The sequence below is a fragment of the Hyperolius riggenbachi genome, chromosome 8 (assembly GCF_040937935.1).
Source record: "Hyperolius riggenbachi isolate aHypRig1 chromosome 8, aHypRig1.pri, whole genome shotgun sequence".
In the NCBI taxonomy this organism is placed as follows: domain Eukaryota; kingdom Metazoa; phylum Chordata; class Amphibia; order Anura; family Hyperoliidae; genus Hyperolius; species Hyperolius riggenbachi.
Window position 1 is genome coordinate 124,192,131 of NC_090653.1, and position 16,401 is coordinate 124,208,531.

Consider the following 16,401-nt stretch of genomic DNA (forward strand, 5'->3'; position numbering starts at 1 on the left):
AAAAATACACCCCAAAACACATTATACTACTACTCCTGAGTACGGCGATACCACATATGTGGCACTTTTTTGTACCCTAACTGCGCTAAGGGGCCCAAAGTCCAATGAGTACCTTTAGGATTTCACAGGTCATTTTTGTTTCAAGACTACTCCTCACGGTTTAGGGCCCCTAAAATGCCAGGGCAGTATAGGAACATCACTAATGACCCCATTTTAGAAAGAAGACACCCCAAGGTATTCCATTAGGAGTATGGCGAGTTCATAGAAGATTTTATTTTTTGTCACAAGTTAGTGAAAAATGACACTTTGTGAAAAAAGACAATAAAAATCATTTTCTCGCTAACTTTTGAAAAAAAATAAAATCTTCTATGAACTAGTCATACACCTAACAGAATACATTGGGGTGTCTTTTTTCTAAAATGGGGTCACTTGTGGGGTTCCTATACCGCCCTGGCATTTTACGGGCCCAAAACTGTGAGTAGTCTGGAAACCAAATGTCTCAAAATGACTGTTCAGTAGTGAAAGCATCTGCAAATTTTGATGACAGGTGGTCTATGAGGGGACGAATTTTGTGGAACCGGTCATAAGCAGGGTGGCCTTTTAGATGACAGGTTGTATTGGGCCTGATCTGATGGATAGGAGTGCTAGGGGGGGTGACAGGAGGTGATTGATGGGTGTCTCAGGGGGTGGTTAGAGGGGAAAATAGATGCAATCAATGCACTGGGGAGGTGATCGGAAGGGGGTCTGAGGGGGATCTGAGGGTTTGGCCGAGTGATCAGGAGCCCACACGGGGCAAATTAGGGCCTGATCTGATGGGTAGGTGTGCTAGGGGGTGACAGGAGGTCATTGATGGGTGTCTCAAGGTGTGATTAGAGGGGGGAATAGATGCAAGCAATGCACTGGCGAGGTGATCAGGGCTGGGGTCTGAGGGCGTTTCGGAGGGTGTGGGCGGGTGATTGAGTGCCCTAGGGGCAGATAGGGGTCTAATCTGATGGGTAGCAGTGACAGGGGGTGATTGATGGGTAATTAGTGGGTTATTACAGGGAAGAACAGATGTAAATAATGCAGTGGCAAATTGATAAGGGGGGGTCTGAGGGCAATCTGAGCGTGTAGGCGGGTGATTGGGTGCACGCAAGGGGCAGATTATGGTCTGATCTGATGGGTAACAGTGACAGGTGGTGATAGGGGGTGATTGATGGGTAATTAGTGGGTGTTTAGGGTAGAGAAGAGACGTAAACACTGCACTTGGGAGGTGATCTGACGTCGGATCTGCGGGCGATCTATTGGTGTGGGTGGGTGATCAGATTGCCCGCAAGGGGCAGGTTAGGGGCTGATTGATGGGTGGCAGTGACAGGGGGTGATTGATGGGTGATTGACAGGTGATCAGGGGGATAGATGCGTACAGTACACAAAGAGGGGGGGGGTCTGGGGAGAATCTGAGAGGTGGGGGGGTGATCAGGAGGGAGCAGGGGGCAGTTTAGGGCATAAAAAGATAGCGTTTACAGATAGTGACAGGGAGTGATTGATGGGTGATAAGGGGGGTGATTGGGTGCAAACAGTGTTCTGGGGGGTGGGCAGGGGGGGTCTGAGCAGTGGCGGCGCCACGCTGGGGCTTACCCAGGCTTCAGCCCCAGCTGGCAACTCATTAGCCCCCCTCAAAGCCCCCCCCCTGCCACCGCCGGCTGCCGCAAGTGTCCAACCCGACCTCGGCTCGTCATGCAGTCTGCACTGCAGTGGAGCCGAGCCTGGCTGCCTGGGAGGACTGGAGGGCGAGGGCTTGGGCTGGCGCCACCCACCCCAGCGATCAGTCCCACCACGGACTCCCACCCACCTACCCTGGCGACATGTCTGCTTCCACCCTGGGACGGGCGCAGGCTCAGCTCAGCCTCAGTCACGCACAGTGGCCCGCCCCAGGGGGAGGTACGTGGTGGTGGTGTCTCGCCGTGTCTAGCGGCGTTATAAAATGTGTCACATGACAACGTCCGGCGTCACGTGACACTTGCCCGCCGCGCAGCCAGCTAGTTGCCGCCGACATGAGAGTGTCTGCGTCACTCTCCAGACTCTCTCTGCGGCACGCCAGTCACGCAGTGTGACACACACCCAGGCCAGGCACGGACTGGAGGCTGGACTCTGGAGGCTGGAGCTGACAGGACAGCCAGCAGGACTTGGAAGTCAGAACTCCGACAAGGTGGGTGCGGTGGCTGTCCTCTCCAGTCAGCCAGTCAACTGCCAAATTGTTTTTCTGCCCCAGCCCCCCCAGGCCTCCTGAGCCTAGCACCAGCAGGCACACCACCAGTCCACTACTGGCCTAGGCCTGACTCTGAGTGAGTACGCCCCTGGGGGGCCCCAGCCCACCCATCACCAGCCAGGCCTGAGGTGTTTTTTTTTTTTTTTGCACCAGCCACCCAGGCCTGAGCTGCCCCCCTGACTGAGCTGAACACAACACCACCAACAACCCCCAGGCCTGACTCTGGGGCCCCAGCCCACCAGCCAGGCCTGAGCTGCCCTGGGGCCCCCCATCCCACCACCACCAGCCAGGCCTGAGGCCTTCCCACCAGGCCTGAGCTGCCCTCGGACCCCAATCCCACCACCACCAGCCAGGCCTGAGGTGCCCTGGGCCCCCCCCATCCCACCACCACCAGGCCTGAGCTGCCCTGGGGCCCCCAGCCCACTGCCATCAGCCAGGCCTGAGCTGCCCTGGGGCCCCCAGCCCACCGCCACTAGCCAGGCCTGAGCTGCCCTAGGGCCCCCAGCCCACCACCAGCCAGGCCTGAGCTGCCCTGGGGCCCCCAGCCCACCACCACTAGCCAGGCCTGAGGTGCCCTGGGCCCCCCCATCCCACCAGCCAGGCCTGAGGCCTTCCCACCAGGCCTGAGCTGCCCTGGGGCCACCAGCCCACTGCCATCAGCCAGGCCTGAGCTGCCCTGGGGCCCCCAGCCCACCGCCACTAGCCAGGCCTGAGCTGCCCTAGGGCCCCCAGCCCACCACCAGCCAGGCCTGAGCTGCCCTGGGGCCCCCAGCCCACCGCCACCAGCCAGGCCTGAGCTGCCCTAGGGCCCCCAGCCCACCACCACCAGCCAGGCCTGAGCTGCCCTGGGGCCCCCAGCCCACCACCACCAGCCAGGCCTGAGCTGCCCTGGGGCCCCCCCAGCCCACCAACCCCAGCCTGACTACATATACTGGGGAGAGCTATACGCCTGGCTACATATACTGGGGACAGCTATACACCTGGCTACCTATGCTGGGGACACTGGCTGTCTGTCATTATGTGCATTTACTGGGGAAATGCTGTCTGTCATTATGTGCATGAACTGGTGAAAGTTGTCTTTTATGTGCATGTACTGGGGAAACGCTGTCTGTCATTACGTGCATTAACTGCTGAAAAGCTGACTCTTATGTGCATTTACTGGTAAAAGGCTATCTGTCATTATGTGCGTTTACTTCATTTTTTTATGTAACTACGTTAGCTGGTACAACTACATTACAGTTAGCCTCGCCCACATGACCACGCCCAATTTTTCACAAATCGCCCCCCCCCCAGCCAAGCCCGGCCTGCCAGCCCTTGTGCCCCCTTTGAGCCCCCCAAAAAATCTGAAGCTGGAGCCGCCACTGGGTCTGAGGGGTGCTGTGGGCGATCAGGGGGCGGGGAATCAGTGTGCTTGGGTGCGACATAGGGTGGCTGCAGCCTGCCCTGGTGGTCCCTCGGACACTGGGACCACCAGGGCAGGAGGCAGCCTGTATAATACACTTTGTATACATTACAAAGTGTATTATACACTTTGTATGCTGCGATCGGGGCGCTAGTAACCCGCCGGCACTTCCGAACGGCCGGCGAGTTACAGCGCGAGGGGGCGGAGCCAGGCGCCGGTGTCTGATCGCGTCACGAATGACGTGATCGCTCTGCCCATGCCCGTACAAGGACCGCCGCCAATTGTACATGCGGCGGTCCTTGCGGGATCCACATGCCGGCCGCCTCTGTGCAGTGGGCGGTCGGCAAGTGGTTAAGGTGGCCACACACCATACAATTAAAAGATCGAATTTTTCACTAATTCGATAATTACGATCGGTTGTCCTGAAAAATCAAGTGCTTTTCTTTATTTTCGATTGATAAATCCGATCGGATTTTCGATTTCTGGAGACTGGACATGTTGGAAATTTCAGACCAACTTTATCAAGAATTGTATGGTGTGTAATGGATTGTCAATTACTTGATGTACAGTTCTAATCAATTTTCCCTGAGCTTTCAATTATTTTATTCATGACTTTGGAAATATTGAACATAGGTGTGTGGTACAATGATCAAAATTGTGAATTGTTACAATCGGTCAGAAAAATTGATTGCTATTCTTGAATTGAACAGATATTTCAAAAATTGTATGGTGTGTGGCCACCTTTAGGCCCCTTGTACACTTAATCAGTTGCTCTCAGTTATAAATGAAAGGACAACTGATTTTCAAACTAATGCCCATGTTTTCCTATGGCACAGTTCACACCATACGCATTTTAACTAAAAGATTTCTCATAATGCACTGCTATGGAGAAGAAAACGCACGTACCAACTGATTAAAGTGACTCTGTAACAAAAATTACAACGTTTTTTCTACCATCCTACAAGTTCCTAAACCTATTCTAATGTGATCTGGCTTGCTGCAGCTCTTTCTACTATAACCATCTCTGTAATAAATCAATGTATCTTTCCCCTGTCAGACTTGTCAGCCTGTGTCTGGAAGGCTGCCAAGTTCTTCAGTGTTGAACTGTTCCTCTATGCACACTCCAGTGTGTGTTTTATTTACATAAGCCATCAGCTTCTCTGCTATCTTATCAGTGATAGAAGAGAGCTGGATAAAAATCCTCCTCTGGAGGCTGTGAAAGGAGCTGGTCTGTCACATACTAAGGAATTAACGACATAGGCAGAGCTGTCTGCAGGAAGCCTGTAATGTTCAGTGCATGAGAGAAGCTGGGGACAGAAGGTAAACACACACAAGTGATCTCTTGAGATTCAGAAGTAAGGCTGTATACAGCCTGCTTGTGTATGGATGTATTTTCTATGTGTGGACATGCTGTACATCAACCTACTTCCTGTTTTGGTGGCCATTTTGTTTGTTTATAAACAAACTTTTTAAAACAGTTTTTGACTACTTTTAATGCGGCGGGGAGCGGTGAAATTGTGACAGAGGGTAATAGGAGATGTCCCCTAACGCACTGGTATGTTTACTTTTGTGCGATTTTAACAATACAGATTCTCTTTAAGTGTAAACAGGGCGTTACCGTTTCAGTAAAATTGGACTATTACATAAAATTGGACTGCACAAAACTGGATAATGAGTTATGTGGATGTTAAATGCTTCTTCGGGTCAGGCACAGCAACGATGTGCCAAGTAATACAAGGTATCACTACGTTTACAGACTCGTACAAAATGATAATATCCCAATACACTTACAAAATAAAATGAACATATGTGCATATTTCATAAAGATTATCTTTAAACTACATTAGTTTGAATACCATAATAAGTTTTGATTATAAACCAATTTATTAATTAAAAGTCATTATACAAAATAATGTAGTTTAAAATGATAATGTTTATGTAATTTGCACACATTTATTTTATTTGTAAGTGTATTGAGATGATATAATTATTTTGTATGAGCCAGTATACTATTAGTATTATTTAGCGCCAACATCTTCTACAGTGCTGTACAGAGGATACTGTATATTGTCTTATAACTGTACCTCTGAGGGGCTCAAAATCGAATCCCTACCATAGTCCTATGTCTATGTATGTATCGTGTAGTGTATGTATTGTGGTCTAAGGCCAATTTATGAGGAACCCAATTAAGTTATCTGTATGTTTTTATGAAACAGGAGTGCCCAGAGGAAACCCACACAGACACGGGGAGAACATACTAACTCCATGCAGATAGTGCTCTGGACGGGGTTCGAACCGGGGAAACAGTGATGCAAGGCAAGAGTGATACTTTTCACTACTAGGCACATCCTTGCCATCACTGCTCTAAAGAAGCAGGTAACACCAGTGAAATGCGTTGTCCAGTTTTTTATGTGCAGTCCAATTTTTTTACAATAACATTTTTGAGATTTCATTGATTGATGATCTTACAGAAAAAGGTAAGCCTTTCTATATTTTTTATTTTTATTTTTTAGAAATGTTAAGTTATTTTATTTCCACCTACTCTGTGGAAGGGGTGGGAGGTGCCTTTCCATTGCAAGTCCTTCAACATTTATCTCCCTATATATCAGCTCTATTTCAGGCACCAGCAAGCAACAGCTTTATCAACCAATACATTGCTAATACAGGCAATAAACATGTTCTCAGAAGCAAAATGAAATAGACATTACACCCCGCTACTTAGCAAATCTTGATCCCTAATCCTAACCAGCTGAAATGGAAAAGCACACTGCAACTCTAGCTTTAAGTGTTTCAATTTTTAGGGCTGAACCTGTGTAATGCAAAATCAAATGTTCAAGAAGAACAGGTGCAGGCTGACATGGAGAATAAATGGGGGCACAAGCTATGCATCCTACTGCTTATACTCTCAACATCCCCTATATTCACACCACTTTGAATACTTTGTAAACTGTTGAAAGTATTTTGGATGTTGCCGAGTTGCTTTAGCAGGCTAGGACTCTCTGCATCAAGTCATTTGAAACAGCACTGTTTTGCGTGGCTGCATTCAAAGTTAAACTGCTGACTATGATGGTGAAAATGCAGTATACAGGTAGTCCACGGTTAACGAAAGAGATAGGGACTGTAGGTTCGTTACGTAGTTATTTGGGTTGAAAAAAAGACATAAGTCCATCGAGTTCAACCAGAGAACAAAGTACAACACCAGCCTGCTCCCTCACATATCCCTGATGATCCAGAGGAAGGCGAAAAACCCTCACAAGGCATGGTCCAAGTAGCCCCAAAAGGGGAAAAATTCCTTCCTGACTCCAGATGGCAATCAGATAAAATCCCTGGATCAACATCATTAGGCATTACCTAGTAATTGTAGCCATGGATGTCTTTCAGCGCAAGGAAAGCATCTAAGCCCCCTTTAAATGCAGGTATATAATTTGCCATAACTACTTCCTGTGGCAATGCATTCCACATCTTAATCACTCTTAGGCCTCTTTCACACTTGGATGTTGCGTTTTAGGGGACGTTAAGGTCGCATAGCGTGCCCCTAACACAACGCATGGTGGTGTTGAAGTTGGACGTCAGATTGAGCCATGTTATGAGGCTCTTGGTGCGCTGTTTTTGTTATATCTATACTGATAGAACAGCCGCTCCAGGATAGTGATGGGAAGTCCGGATCTTTTCAAGGATTCGGATGATTCGAATCGGATCATTGAAAAGATCTGAATCTTTGAACCGAATCATTTGAATCATTTTACTAGGGAAGCAGACTGGGGGTGAAATGACTAGCAGGACAAGAGACTTTCCCTGCACTGTACATTCTGTATGTTCTTGTTTCTTCCAGACAGACATCCAATGTGAACCAAATCGTTCATTGTGATGATCCGGATGATTCGACTCACAAAAAAGATCCGGATCAAATTAACGATTCATTCATGATCCGCATTACCTTACCACAGTGCAGTGAATATTAATTAGCCATGTGGCTAGTCACTGAGCATGTGCAAGCAGTCTAAGCAGCTAAACACCAACACACAGCATGCTGCACTTTCATTCAACGTGTAGCGTAACGCAACGTGGGCACTGTGAACAGCACATTGATTTTTCATTACTTTGAGTTGGGCTGCGTTACAGGTTGCTGTAACGTGGGACTTTAACATCCTACTGTGAAAGCAGCCTTAAAGAGAACCGGTACTGAGTAAAATTATTGAAAATAAACACATGAGGTAACTTCAAATGAACACCTTGCCATCAGTTCCTCTCAGAAGCTCACCATTTTCTTCTTACAGTGATACCTTCCAGTTCTGACAACATTTTGCCAGAACTGAAATATATCAGTTGCTGTCAGTTACAACTGAGAGGAGAACTGATGTGTCCATGTTTCCCTATGGCTCAAGTGGGCGATGTTACAATTTAACAGTGTGCGGACCAGGAAGCGGTTATAGGGTAATAGCCATTTTCAAAATGGAGGACGGAGAATTCCATTGATCACAGTGAACAAACAGGACGCAGGAGAGGAAAAATAGATTGAGGAGTAGACTACACAGGAGGTAAGTATGACTTGTGTATGTTTATTTTGATTTTTAATTTTCAGTTCAGGTTTTCTTTAAAGAGACTCCGTAACAAAAATTGCATCCTGTTTTTTATCATCCTACAAGTTCCAAAAGCTATTCTAATGTGTTCTGGCTTACTGCAGCACTTTCTACTATAACAGTCTCTGTAATAAATCAATGTATCTTTCACTTGTCAGACTTGTCAGCCTGTGTCTGGAAGGCTGCCAAGTTCTTCAGTGTTGTGGTTCTGTGATTAATCTCCCCCCTCCAGGCCTCTCTCTGCACACTGCCTGTGTGTTATTTAGATTATGGCAGATTCTCTCTTCTCTCTTATCTTTTACAAGCTGGATAAATCGTCCTCTGAGCTGGCTGGGCTTTCACATACTGAGGATTACAGACAAGGGCAAAGCTGTTTGCAAGAAGAAAAGAGCAGCCTGAAACGTTAGTGCATGAGAGCACAAAAGGGGGAAAGAAACACACAATGATCTCTTGAGATACAAAAGGAAGGGTGTATACAGCCTGCTTGTGTATGGATGTATTTTCTATGTGTGGACATGCTGTACATCAACCTACTTCCTGTTTTGGTGGCCATTTTGTTTGTTTATAAACAAACTTTTAAAAACTGTTTTTTAACCACTTTTAATGCGGCGGGGAGCGGCAAAATTGTGACAGAGGGTAATAGGAGATGTCCCCTAACGCACTGGTATGTTTACTTTTGTGCGATTTTAACAATACAGATTCTCTTTAAGCCTCATACACACGAGGCACAAATGTCTGCAGTTGCAAGCAGACAAGAGACGAAAAAAAAAAGCAGCGACAGCTCGTCGCCAGGTTCCTCTGTGCGGCAGCCGCACAGGGACAGAGATGCGGCGGAAGCTGTCGCCGAAGGTTCCTCCCCTCCGCCTGAAGCTCCGTGCATAGTGTGTGGGTTGCTGTCGCTAGTCCGCATACACAAACACAGTACGCGTGGTGGACTAGCTACAGCTGTTGCCGGCGATTGGCCACGTCAATCGCCTGGCGACAGCGCTGACTGGCGACGGTTAGTGGCGCGTGGCTCATACACACGGAGGACCTGTCGAAACAACATGCGCGTGCCACGTGTTTGTGGCGACAGTTGTGCCCCGTGTGTATGAGCCATTACTGTAAAGAACCCTTTCCTATATAAATGGCTAAAACGTTTTTCCTCTATGTGCAGATCATGTCCTTTAGTCCTTTGAGAAGGCCTAGGGACAAAAAACTCATCTGCCAAGCTTTTATATTGCCCTTAATTAGATTCCCTCTAAGGTGTCTTTTCGCTAGACTAAATAAACCCAGTTTATCTAACCTTACTTGGTAAGTGAGACCTTCCATCCCACGTATCAATTTTGTTGCTCGTCTCTGCACCTGCTCTAAAACGGCAATATCTTTCCTGTAATGTGGTGCCCAGAACTGAGTTCCATATTCCAGATGTGGCCTTAGAAGAGAGTTAAACAGGCACAATATTTTGCTAGCATCTCGAGTTTTTATTTCCCTTAACCTGAATCTGTTCTTAAAGGAATACTGTAGGGGGGGGGGGGGGGGGGGGGGTCGGGGGGAAATGAGTTGAACTTACCCGGGGCTTCTAATGGTCCCCCGCAGACATCCTGTGCCCGCGCAGCCACTCATCGATGCTCCGGCCCCACCTCCCGTTCACTTCTGGAATTTCAGACTTTAAAGTCTGAAAACCACTGTGCCTGCGTTGCCGTGTCCTCGATCCCACTGATGTCACCAGGAGCATACTGTGCAGGCCCAGTATTGGTCTGTGTCTGCGCAGTACGCTCCTGCTGACATCAGCGGGATTGAGGACATGGCAACGCAGGCGCAGTGGTTTTCAGACTTTAAAGTCTGAAATTCCAGTAGTGAACCGGAGGCGGGGCCGGAGCATCGGTGAGTGGCTGCGCATGCACAGGATGTCTGCGGGGGACCGTTAGAAGCCTCTGGTAAGTTAAACTCATTTTCAACTCATTTTCCCCCTCTCTGTCCCCTGTACCTCCACTGTGCCCCCTGTGCCTCCAGTGTCCCCCTCTGTGTCACCTCTGCCCTCTGTACCTGCTTATACAAGTTTAAAAGCCATTTTTTCTTAGAATTTTTATAAAATCGATTTTCTCAAAAACTACAAGTCTAATTTAAAAAAAAAATATTTTTTTTTTGACTTGCTCCCATGGAAACGCAGAATCCATGCTGTTCGTACCGGCGTTCGTAAGGCTGGGACTACCTGTACAGTGTGTTTCTACCTTTACCCACTCTGAAGCCATCAGGACCCAGCATGACTCGCGTGTGACGAGGGAGAGTCTGCCAAGTCTTTAATGCAGATCTGACAGCGGCATCCACTTTGAGGAAAATGTATTGGCGAATTTCATGAAAACCCATGCAAGGAAAATTGAAGCTTATGTGACGCAACTGCTCAGAGCACTCGTTTTGATTTCTTGATCCGGGCAGTTGCTCCACTTTCTGCTCCAGTTCTCCTGTTGTAATGCTAGGTGCGCACACCATACAATTTTGTGTTGGATAGATGGTTCGATAGATAATTTCCATTATATCCGATATAATTTCCGATCGTTTTTCTGGTCGATTTCTCTTAGAAGTAAATGTAAATTTTTAAAAAACGCATTGTGTGTACCAAGCATTAGCTTTGGGTGGGCAAATCCTGAGGTACTGTGTACAAAGAGGTGGGGTCTATGTAGGAATGGTGAACAGCAAGTAAAAGCCATTGTTCTATAGACATTTAGCCAATAAACACATTGCCTCATGAAACGCCCAGTCCTAAAGCTCCTCTATACAGGATCTTCAGAAAACGCGGCCCTGGCTGCCCTGGGCACCTAGACAACACTATTCTAGGCATTAAAGGTACGCTGCTCATTAATAAAATTCCGTACAAGCCCAAGGTAAACCTTGCCAAATCTCTGCTACATCTTCCAGCAACACAGCAGGTCCCATAAGGTGCTGGCTATGTCAGATACTTACCCTCCAAGCTTCTAATCAGATGTTCCTACAGCCAGTAATTTCCACATAGCTAGGTTCTTAGGAGTTATATACACAGTGGCCATTCCTTCAGAGTGACATGAACCCATGGCTGAATCTGGGCCGCATAGAATCAGGACACACGTGCAAATCTCAAAACCCTCAAGTCTATATATATTTCCATATGAGAACTGGAGGCTGAAAGAGCTGGTAATGCAAATATCCATCTAGTCACAGTCATGCACTTATGGGGTATGTGGTGTCCTAGATAGGAACATTTATTTAGATTTTAAGTTCAGGTACAAAAGACACTTAATGAAATCAGATATAACCATGCTAGACAACCAACAAGAACTAGTAAACCATAAACAAGAGTATATAGGATGATACAAAGAGACCAATGTAAATGTCACACGTTAGGTCAAAATAGGCTCATGTACTCCAGTCTCCAGTGTATGTTGGAGCCTTAAAGAATCATCAAAGCATAAGGAAAGACACAAAAACTTTATATAAAACGACTCTGTACATAGTAAAAAGGACAGACACAACACCTGATCCAGAAGCTTAAAGATAGCAGAATAAAAAGTAAGACTGCAACTGAAAGCAGCCCAGCTGACTGCACAATACTGCACAGACATGCAAATTTGCTTCAATTGCTTAGAAGTGCTTAGCCAATTAAGCGCAATTGTACTAGTATGGTTTCTATCAAGTGTGATTAATACAGTAAAAGAGAGAATTAGTTGGCAGGACAGTGTTAGGTAGCGAAGTTAGAATACGGTGAGGAGGTAAAGCTGAAGCATAGGCTGGATGAAGATGCCTTACCATTTCCTCCACCACCTGATGGCTTATCTTTATCTCTAATGGTGGGATCTACAGCCACGAAAACACAGGATTCGTTTCAGTATGTATAAAAAAACAATATTGTATTTTTAGGGTTTAGCATGTATATCATCATCACAGTTCCAGGCCTCTAAATAAAGTGGTACATACAGGTCTACCCAACCCACATCTCCTCAAAGCATAACTCCACAATCAAAAATTGAAAAAGTTATATCACCCAAGTGTTAGGAATCCATGAAGAGAAAGAAACCATGAACCTTAAAGGACAACTGAAGAGAGAGGGATATGGAGGCTGAGATATTTATTTCCTTTTAAGCAATACCAGTTGCCTGGCTATCCTGCTGATCCTCTGCCCCTTATACTTTTAGCCATATACCCTGAACAGGCATGCAGCAGATCAGAGGTTTCTGACATTATGGTCAGATCTGAGAAGATTAGCTGCATGCTTGTTTCTGGTGTGATTCAGCCACCACTGCAGCCAAACCGACTAGCAGGGCAGCCAGTCAACTGTTATTGTTTAAAAGGAAATCAATATGGCAGCCTCCATATCCCTCTCACTGCAGTTGCCCTTTAAATGAAACCTGCCAGTTGCCAAAAAAGTGATATAACTGACAGTACTGCACTTTACGGTTCAGTGCTGCCAACTCATCCGTTTAATTACTAATATGCATGAATTATACAGGTCATGTGGCTAGTTAGATGCAGTTTAGGCACTGATTATATGTAAATCACGCCAGAACCTGTATAACTTCGCATTACCAGTAATTAAAGGGATGGTTGGCAACCCTGCTCTGTAGGATTTGTTCAGAACGCCCTGAGAAATGTGGATCTTGGCATTTTGTTGTTCAGTTAGAGGGTACCAAAGCCTCTGATTAATAGGAGTGCACAGGAACAGGAATTCTAGTCTGATAACACTGGTAATTTGACCATGTTCTAGGATAAGCATTTTTTAAAGCAAAACTGAGTAGATTAACAACTGAATCTATAGGCTTCCTCCTAAGCCACATCTTTTGCAGACATTGTGCGCCTACTGTACACACACTGTTCTGACTCCTGATTCTCAGCCATGGCGGTCATTATCATCCACCACGGCCAGGTTCAGAACAGTGGGTGTACATAGCTTTACAATGTAAGCCTGCAGGGGCAAGGCTCTCTCCCTTTTTGTGTCCTGTAAGTTGCTGTCAATTGTGATCACAATATATTTGTCACTATACCAATTATGATGTCTACTAATTCTGTATTATGTGTATTATGTACCAATACCTGACATGCAATGTTCAGGAGAGCTGTGTACTGATAACAGGCAAGACAAATATAGCCTTGTTTAAGTGATAAGGGATTAGACTGCCACACAACCTTATGGCTGTACATACGCATAACCAATCTGTCTGATTGTAGTCTAATTTTGGTCAGTCGGATAACAATCAGGCGTGTGTACGAATGGTAAAGGACTAGACGACAGACTGATAACAGGCGGCTTGCCCAATCCAACTGGTGAATAACTCACACGACTGTTGGGCTGATATTGTGCAGTTAACCACATGTGTAGAAGTCGTTTGAACTACTTGTGCTTGTTTTGAATGCAGCCATGTCGTGCACTCTGTGATTCCGTGCAGTATGCAAATGAGTTGGCCCTTGAGTTGGTTGGTGCACAGAAAATACAAGTTTTGCAATCGCTTGTTCGTTTGGCTGGCCCTGTCGTGGAGGCTAGGGGGCCCTCAGCAGAGGCATAAAATTAAAATCTGGACCTACCTGGAGCTTCCGCCAGCCCCTCGTAGCCCGCAAGGTACCCTTGCATCCTCTGGGTCTCTTCCGCAGGTGGCTCCATTCATCTGGCGACTTCAGCTGAAGTCGTGCATGTGCGGCCCATGCGTGTATCATCACGCTGGTCGCCATAAGCGTCCAGTACAAACGCAGTTCAGTCTTTAGAGAACCGCACGAGTGCAGGATGCTGACAGCGACCAGTGTGATATGCCGAGTGCACGTACGGGCTGCACATGCACGACATTAACGGAGCCACCAGCGGGACCGCGGAAGGGACCCAGAGGATGCTGGGGGACCTCCTGGCCTACAAAGGGGCTGGAGGAAGCCCCAGGTAACTCCAGATTTTAATCTTATTCCTCTGCTCAGGGTCCATTTAAGGCAGATTGGATTATTGTGATGGGATGTGACGGTATTGTCCTGATTTTCCTAAAGCTGATTATTTTTAACAACCTGCATAGGAATAAATCAAACTGGAGCCAATTTCTACAAAGTGAAATATCAAGATCACAAAGCAGGCTGCACAGAACACTACAAAATCATGCATAGAGCAGTGTACGCCCGATGCAGGGAATGGATTGCTGTTCCCCAATCAGGGAGTACGGTATATATCTGTAACAGGGTTGGGCTATTTGTTTCAGATTATTGTACCCATGTAATGCCCATTCACAGGTGGTGTACTTTTGTAGGTCCTCCTCCTAGTTTTACAGCAAACCTATGCTGCTAAACAGGAAAGTATTACACTGGATATAAAGAATATATTACACTGGGCAGTAACTGTATCCCATCTAAATCTATATGGACTATAGGAAAAAAGTAACATATAATGAATTATTCAGGCCCACTGGTTACATACCTTTTCCTTTCGGATCGTTATTGTTATCCAAGGCATCGGACAAGTCAAACTCACCCGCAGCTTTTGAAAACAAAATATGGAAATGAAGATAATGACAAAGCAAGTAAAGCAATCACCTTAGTGTAGGAAAAGCATATAATTCACATGTGTGGTTCAGAGAGTCAGGAATCAGTCACCAGAATCAAGGGAAAGAGGTCATCCATTTTTACATTATGTGAAGTTGAAGAAACACCCATTAAGAGTAGTGTACATGGTCTTTTGACATGAGTTAGATGTCCCAGCTATAATACTGACTTGATACGTTCACTTTGTATGTAATGTGAACCAGCACAATAACAGGAGTTCCTTTTCTTCCAGCCAAATGTATAGCTGTAAACTAACTCAGGACTTGGTTCCACTTTGGTTCAGGAACCAAGTCCGATGAAGGCTTATTATTAGCCAAAAGCTTACTGTTTATTCATTTCTAAGTTAGCCAATAAATGGTATCATCCTGATTCAAAACTCCTTACTTTTACTGATGGCTAACATAGTACAACACTCTAGTGCTTCTAACATGTACAGCATAAAACCTTAATGATATGGAGCAAGCCTAGCCCTTTGGGCCTTCATCTCTCTCAGTAAGATCTGTATGCTTAAACAAAAAGCAAATTGGCAGTCTCAGAAAACAGTGGGCCGATTCTGTAACACCAGGCAGCAAGATGAGACTACACTCAGAGTAATGTTGGATCAAGTGGAGAGAAATTTAGGGTGAATGGTCAATTTATATACAAATATCATTTAGATAAGTTCCTTTTATGATATGTGGCTGCACAAATAAGGCAATGTATGTACTATGCATACAGTGAAAGACAAGTGACAGAGTCAGGTTTTGTGGAAACAGGCACTTCCAAAAGAGAGTATAGTTACCAAATGCACAACAACAACAAAACACATACAGTAAAGCCTAAAGCTAAAATCACAATTGTTCAACAGACATTTTTATACTCCATACATATAAAGTAAGAGCAGAATGGTACCTGGCTTTTTGTGTGGCTTGTTGGTTGATGGACGAGGTTTTCTTGTTGTCATGGGAATATCTGTGCATGATAATACAGCCATTTTATAAAGCAGTGAAAAGCCAAGCTTTCCAACATTTCTCCACCTGTTAAACTCTTTAGCCCAAACTGCAATTCGCTTTTTCTCCTGAGTTGGTCTTAGGTTATGACAAGGTGATATTTTCCCACCTTGCCATAAAATCCTTTTTAAACCATCAGCAAGCAAGAAAATACTCAAGATAATTTTGACGGTACTTTTATTTGCCAACTTTTGGGTTCTTTTTCAATTGTAAAATATATTAAATTAACTTTAAAGAGAATTTAAGGTAATAAGTAAATTGCAATTAACTTTTTCCCCCATGAGTTTTCTCCCAGGAAATGATCTTAAAACAACTTTTTAGCACTTCGCAATTAAAAAAATAGTCATCTCAAACTCATTTTGAGTATTTTCTTGCTAGCTGGCACCTTTAAATATATTTTATTGGTAAAATTTGAAAATATCTCCTTGGAGAAAACTCCAGGAGAAAAGTTACCGTATTTTCCGCCGCATAGGACGCACTTTTTCACCCCAAAAAATGGGGAGAAAAAGTCCCTGCGTCTTATACGGCAAAGGCAGGGAATACCCAACTTACAAATGCCCGCCGCCACAGCAGGGATTCCCTGCACTGCCCTGCCCCACGTGTGTCCATGGCTCCCCCGTGTGGTCCTGTCCACAAACCACGTGCATGTCCGCAAACACC

General features: G+C 45.7%; 1 protein-coding gene across 6 annotated transcripts in view; it reads right to left on the reverse strand.

Moving 5' to 3' along the window:
- Positions 1-16,401, reverse strand: part of CD99L2 (CD99 molecule like 2) — a 137,743-nt gene that overhangs the window by 31,548 nt on the left and 89,794 nt on the right. For 5 of the 6 annotated variants that reach the window (XR_011023577.1, XM_068251029.1, XM_068251028.1 and 2 more), the window contains exons 5-7: positions 15,644-15,703; positions 14,628-14,687; positions 11,993-12,040 (exon numbers count right to left, since the gene is read on the reverse strand). Coding sequence is in view for 5 of the 6 variants with exons in the window: in XM_068251029.1 (XP_068107130.1) it covers positions 11,993-12,040; positions 14,628-14,687; positions 15,644-15,703 (168 nt within the window). In the remaining variant the exon portion in view is untranslated. The remainder of the gene's footprint in view (positions 1-11,992; positions 12,041-14,627; positions 14,688-15,643; positions 15,704-16,401) is intronic. The other variant, XM_068251032.1, reaches the window with a different exon arrangement.